The sequence below is a fragment of the Hyposmocoma kahamanoa genome, unplaced genomic scaffold, assembly GCF_003589595.1.
Source record: "Hyposmocoma kahamanoa isolate Upper Pololo Valley unplaced genomic scaffold, ASM358959v1 202, whole genome shotgun sequence".
Lineage (NCBI taxonomy): Eukaryota > Metazoa > Arthropoda > Insecta > Lepidoptera > Cosmopterigidae > Hyposmocoma > Hyposmocoma kahamanoa.
The window spans coordinates 14,766,432-14,772,865 of NW_020653726.1; the positions used below are offsets into that span (position 1 = coordinate 14,766,432).

General features: G+C 36.5%; 1 protein-coding gene across 1 annotated transcript in view; it reads right to left on the reverse strand.

The window, feature by feature from the left end:
- Positions 1-3,982: 3,982 nt before the first annotated feature.
- Positions 3,983-6,434, reverse strand: part of LOC113227034 (beta-1-syntrophin) — an 11,020-nt gene continuing 8,568 nt past the window's right edge. The window contains exons 6-7 of the mRNA XM_026459899.1: positions 5,515-5,705; positions 3,983-4,973 (exon numbers count right to left, since the gene is read on the reverse strand). Coding sequence (XP_026315684.1) covers positions 4,866-4,973; positions 5,515-5,705 — 299 coding nt within the window. The 3' untranslated portion in view covers positions 3,983-4,865. The remainder of the gene's footprint in view (positions 4,974-5,514; positions 5,706-6,434) is intronic.

The following is a 6,434-nucleotide window of genomic DNA, read 5'->3' on the forward strand; positions in this document are numbered from 1 at the left end:
AATGTGAAGTCTACTCTGGGTTTCGAGCTCTCAAATTCAGAGTGGTTTCGAATAGGTATGAATTTACGTTAGACGGATAAGATAGGCAGGCTCAATCAACTGAGACAATCAATAACAAAAGCTAGTAAAGTCTATATTTTAGAGTTACGTCCAAATCATAGTATGTAATGGACTTTCAGAGTTACACCCTCAAGAAACATACAGTTTTCACTAACATTATTCAAATCTTAAACTAGCTTATAAATATTGCTACATACATTTATTAAAGCAAACTTTTAACTACTACTCTACGGGAATGATACAAAATATCTACTCTATATACATGAGTGACATCATAAACAACAATTGTGGAATGCAGCTATATTTAAAAAAAACAATAGAATCTTTGGAAGTGTGATGTAATTTTTTTCGGAAATGTGGGTTAATCCTAAAAAATAAAGATTGAAATTATTGGTAATAATTCCCAAACAACCCTTGTTTATTTTTTTTACTGAATATTTTTCAAATTTTCTCCTTCAGTAAATAGTATTCATTTTTTAATTACCAATGTATTTTTCGGTTGTGAGAGGCAAAAATATTGATTAAAAAAACAAAGGCAGGGTTCATAATTTTTCTAAAGAATAAAGTTACTAAGCATCATACACATGATGAATAATTTAATTAATTTCTTTATATCCATTGAGATAGACAAATGATTACAATTATGCCACGATTATGCCAATTACGAATAGATTACGATTTGTAAGTCTAACAAAATACGAGAATATTATACCAAATAATATTACATTATTTTAACTACAACGCAAGGGCGAATGTTAAGCCTTAGGCTCCTCTTAGCCTCCATACAAATAAATTCTTAATTCATCATTTCTAAGTAAGATAAACCGCGGATAATCTCACCAAAATCTTACATTATTCACCAAAAAATTACTACAGTTTGTTTTGGAATGTAATTTACTTGACAAGTTAACACTGACGCCTGGGCCGTTGAGTAGGAAATGAATATGAGCTAATAGAGGTAACTAAACAAGTCTTAGGCTCAACTCACACTTGCGCAAAGTCGAAGCGTCGCGTCGCGCCGTTTTCAACTACAAAAAGGCGAACGCGGCGAAGGCGCGCATCGACTCGCGATCCCGTGTTTCCATAACACATATTTGTACCTTAATCATGGGAAAATAGAGATGAATTAGCTACAGGCGAACAACATAAGGCGTCGCGACGCTTCGACTCTGCGCCATTGTGAGTTGAGCCATAGGGCTAACCTTCACCTCCAACTGGAATGAACATTCCCTGCTAACTTGTCAAAGGTAACACATAATATAATTACGATTATATAGTTTTGTCTTTTTAAAAGTTAAAAAAGTGCGTAACAACGCCTACAAATTCACTACGTCACTTAGATTAAAATATCGATACTGTTTTATCGATATGAAGAGATACATGATACATTGCGTTCCATCACAGACACGTCGATATCGAGAAAGCGATCAAAGCCTTTATGTGTCACCACAAATATGAAATTCTATCGACATAGAGATGAACCTATTCCGTTTCTTTTACGTTATGTCAAAGGTAAAATAACTAACAAAAAGTGTATGAAAGTGTATTTCTGATTAGTTTTCACTGTCTGGTTCTAGAGTAACAGTTCATTTGAGCGTAAACACCTTGTTAAATTACATTTTTATATTGTTATTATATGTACAGATCGACCAACTTATGGCAATACCCTTTATTTACCTAAAATAAGCTAAATTCGTTTTTTATATGTGAAAAACTTGCTGAGCTCGTCATTTTTATCGTAAAAAGAAGAACGTTAAACACACAGTTACGTAGGTTGATCTGTACTTTAGTTGACGTCATTCCGTTTTAAATAGACACAGAACACTGAAAAATTGCGACCTGGCAGGACTCAAACCTGCATCTGTACGCCAAACTAGCGCCACACAGGTGATAAATCTCTCACAGGTGTTGCTAACGGCGATAAAAGCCGAAAAAAACTCAAAAAAGATCTGTAATAAACACTTAAGACAAATTTATCATCTGTACCTCAGTATAACGGTGGTCCTAGTTTGGCATACACATACAAACACATGGTCATATTCATACAATTTGCATTCTCGCCATATTTACATAGGCAATTCTCTATCCGAAACTGAACCCCAATCACTAAAAAAAATCTTACTTTTTATTTAATTGCGGTAAACATCAAAAACATCATAAAACACCTGATCCACAGGTCATTAACTTTTTGAAAAAAGAGAAGCCAGTGTTGTTATCTCTTTCTCAAACGCAAATTAATCAGTGCGCTCTTTCACGCACTGGGATAGCCGCATAAGATCGCTGCAGTCAATAATTGAGTAATTCTATCTAGCCGATCGTGAAATCCACGCATGGTTTGTTGTGTTTTAAAAAAAAAATTTAACAGCAGAGTTTAGTTCATTATAATGATTAATGATTTACCAAAGATAATTAATGGGTCTAGCTGTTTACTGTTCGCGGACGACCTCAAACTGTTTAGGTCAGTCAAAGAAAAGAGCGACTGTGTGCATCTCCAAAACGATATAGACAGAGTGGTGGCATGGAGTAAGGTAAATAAGCTTCAGTTTAACATCTCCAAATGCGTTTCGATTTCATTTACTAGAGTTCGTAATCCCATTCTCTATGAATATAATGTAGACACGGTACTTATGAAAAGAGTGACGGAGGTTAAAGATTTAGGAGTATTACTTACCGCAGAGTTAACGTTTCGGGAGCATATTTCTATTGTATGTAGAAAAGCTTACAGAAATCTAGGGCTAGTTCTACGTAGGGTTCACGGGTTTACGAGCATTAAAGCTATCGTTGTGCTGTATAACGCACTTGTAAGAAGCCTCCTCGAGTGTAATGCAGTAGTGTGGGCTCCGCATCAAGTCCAATACAGCCTTATGCTGGAGCGCATTCAAAACAAATTTATAAGATACCTGTACTTGAGGCAATATGGTGTTTGCCCCTACTATCCCCTGAAGTATCCCACTTTGTTTATTCTGGGAATGGTAGGATACAATAAGCTGCATGCAGGGACTTGGCGTTGGCAGTGTACGTACTGAAAGTATTCAGAGGTATGCTACATAATCCGAGATTATTAGGAGTGTTAGGATTATGTGTTCCTAATAATTACGTGGAACGACGTCACCAGCCACCGTTGCTGGCTGTGCCACGTGGGAGGACCAACCTCATGAATGAGTGTCCGCTGACTCGTACTTTGTGCACCCTAAACAAAATATCGGTCAAGATCGATCTGTTCCCTTGTTCTCACAGTGAGTTCACAAAGATAGCATTGTATATTTTATGTTACGGGTAATTATTTATTATATAGTTTATATTATAGTATTAAGTAATGATATTGTTACTTAGTATTATTTAGTAATAAAATTAATATTGCTAGTCTATTGTATTGGGTACATACCTGTAAAAATAGATTAAGTTTTGAATAAATAAACAAATAAATAAATAAATAAAGTTTACATGGAGAAAATTAGATTATTAGTGTTGAACAATTTCGTGCAAAAACCGTCTCCGCTTTAAACTTGTGAAGTCAACCAAGTCAGCTTTCAAACTAGTCTCCAGAAAGTTGAAATGGAACTCTCGACAACATGCGAATTTTTGCATAGCCAGTGACGGTGAACACTTGAAGGTTTTAACCTAAAATTAGTAAGTACCACAAGTAAATAATTAATAAATTATAACAATACCTAAACATAATGATAAAAAATAGGTAATTAAGCAATCGAGAAAGATTACGTATAGTTCGAGCGGTCGGGCCCCGTCGGGGTCACTGCCCTCGCGCGATGCACACGTTTTAAAGACAATTTTGCAAGATAAAATTTAAACTTTACTAGATAAAATTAGTCAGAATATTATTATTTATATTTTTAGATGATTTAGTATTATTTATATTATTAATTTCTTAAATATGGCGAGAATGCAAATCAACACACTCTATTCGTTTAGTCCTGCTTTGAGACCTGTCGAAGAAATTTTTCTTCGTCTTCGATCTTTGTATTAATAATTATAATACAGTAGTGGAGTAATTTCACAAAAAATAAATTAATAACACTGTAGTAAAACTTCATGGCAATAAAAATCAATAGACAGTTCAATTCCAAACACAATTAATATAATGGCAATATGTTATGTAGTTCAGGCGCCGCGCTAACGTGCGTCTTGTGTTAGATACAAGGAACCGGCGTCCAGAAGCTAATTTTCCATTTTCTTACAAATTGCGGTTGCGGCAACAGTGTTCGACTACCGCAACCGGCGACTGTGTCGACTTCATTTCATATCAATTGTATGAAAATAGAATATTTGCTTCTAGTTGCCGGTTGCTTGTATCCAACTCAAGACACACGTTTGCGCGGCGCCTTATAAGCTGCCCTTTTGTATGTGGTGACATCATCTATTCCAATCCTTACTTTAGAAAAGATTCTTACAATTATACATAAATTGCAAACTTAGGAGTTATCACGATCGAATTTTGAATAAATATACGAATAACACTGATTCGTCCAAGACGAACCTTGTAAAACACTACAACACTTATGTATCGCTGTATATACAGTGTAACAAAAGAGGTACAACCCTATTTCAGCTGCCGGTCGTACTTGTGACAACAAAAATCTGACAAAACATTTTTATTACGAAAAGTTTCTTTCGACCACATATCTACTGATTTTGTTTTTGTTTTCATGAGTACGGTCAGCAGCTGAAAAATACACTTTTTGTTACACCTTTATAAATGCACGATTATAATGTCCTGGTATAACCTTCTACAAATGCCCGTTGGGTAAGCGATTCGCCCCTTCTAAGGGGTTCGCGAGGTTTTCGGGTTATAGGGGGTTGGGTCCGGCTTCCCCTGGTAGAGAGTGCACTCGAGCCGAAAGTAGATTGTGGAGAATGAATACCGCTGGTTTTGGACTGCCCTCCATATCGAGTTCCTGTCAAATTGTTTATTGTTAAAACATACAAAGTAGTATAAGGGCTTCTGAAACGTTTTTGAAAGTGAAACTAGTTGTTCAGTCTGTCAGTCAGACGTGACCACGGGAAGTATAAAGAGTCCGAAATGAGTTAATAGAAAAAACAAATATACGCGATTTATATCCGAAATCACAGTTTCTTTATCAATGTGTCAGCTGTCACTAAAATTGTATTTTCGCGAATTTGAATCTTTATTAATAAAATTTTTCCAATCATGATTTGATCCAAAGCAATTAATTTATAAAGTAAAGATCTTATCCACTGAAAAATAGTGTCACAGTCTTTACTGGGCTGTGACATTAGCCGAGTGGATCCTTTCACATACACAACAGCCGCACACATGACATTTATTCAAATTGAATTGACTGTTTAAAATTGGATTATGTTTGCTTCGTTGTTTTTTTATATATTCTATTTTTTCTTTTACTTTGTCTTTTTTTATTTTTTTCTGTATATTTTTGTGTTGTGGCGTTGTAGCAAATGAATTATATTCTAACTCACGATAGTCTCGTCGTCGGCGAAGTGCAGCCAGAGGTTGTTCCGGTCGTCGTCCGCGGAGGCGCGCAGCGCGTGCAGCGCGCGGCGGAAGAGTGCGCGTGCGCCGCCGCGGCCCAGCGAGCCCGACGCCTCCCACACGCACAGCCCGCCCAGCCCCAGGGACAGTCGCGCGCACGACCCTCGAAAGCGACAGCCTGCGCGGATGCAGTCACATTGCGTACTCAATGTAATAATCTGAACTAAACTCGCATCGAAATGGGAGAAGACCGCCTAGGTCTTCCTGCGTGGAATATAATTATATTTCATCTAGGACAGCGACAGCCATTATATTTTAGTCTCAAGAAATTTACAACTCAATTGCAGTTTGATGTATTTCTTAATGATAATCTCAGTACAGAGTACTAAAAAACCGACCTCAAAAGTACGTGGAATTACATATAATTACCAAGTTCTATTGAAATCGGTTACCGGAAAGTGCGCAAACCCAGATTCATCCCCTAGTTCACCACTATACGGGATTTGACACAGGAGATAATAAAAATCGGTTCTCACTACTCAAAGTATATTAAGAGAGAAAAGCGCCGTGAATTGGAGAATAGCAAAATCAACCATTAAAATAATTGCTCCTTATAATAAAATGTAGGCGCTATTTATAAAAATGAATCTTCATGCGTGAACAGCCACCCTTAGAGGTGGATGATTTTCTTCAAAAAGAAATGGGACCACTGTGGAGGTACCCTCTTTCCAACAAAAAAAGAATCATGAAAATCGGTTCACAAATACCGGAGTTATAGCGTAACATACATACAAAGAAAAAAACACACTGAGAACCTCCTCATTTTTTTAAATTGTCGGTTAAAAATAGAACAATCTGGCACTTCCCGTCATTGACTGTGATGTTGTTGTTTATATAGAATGTGAAT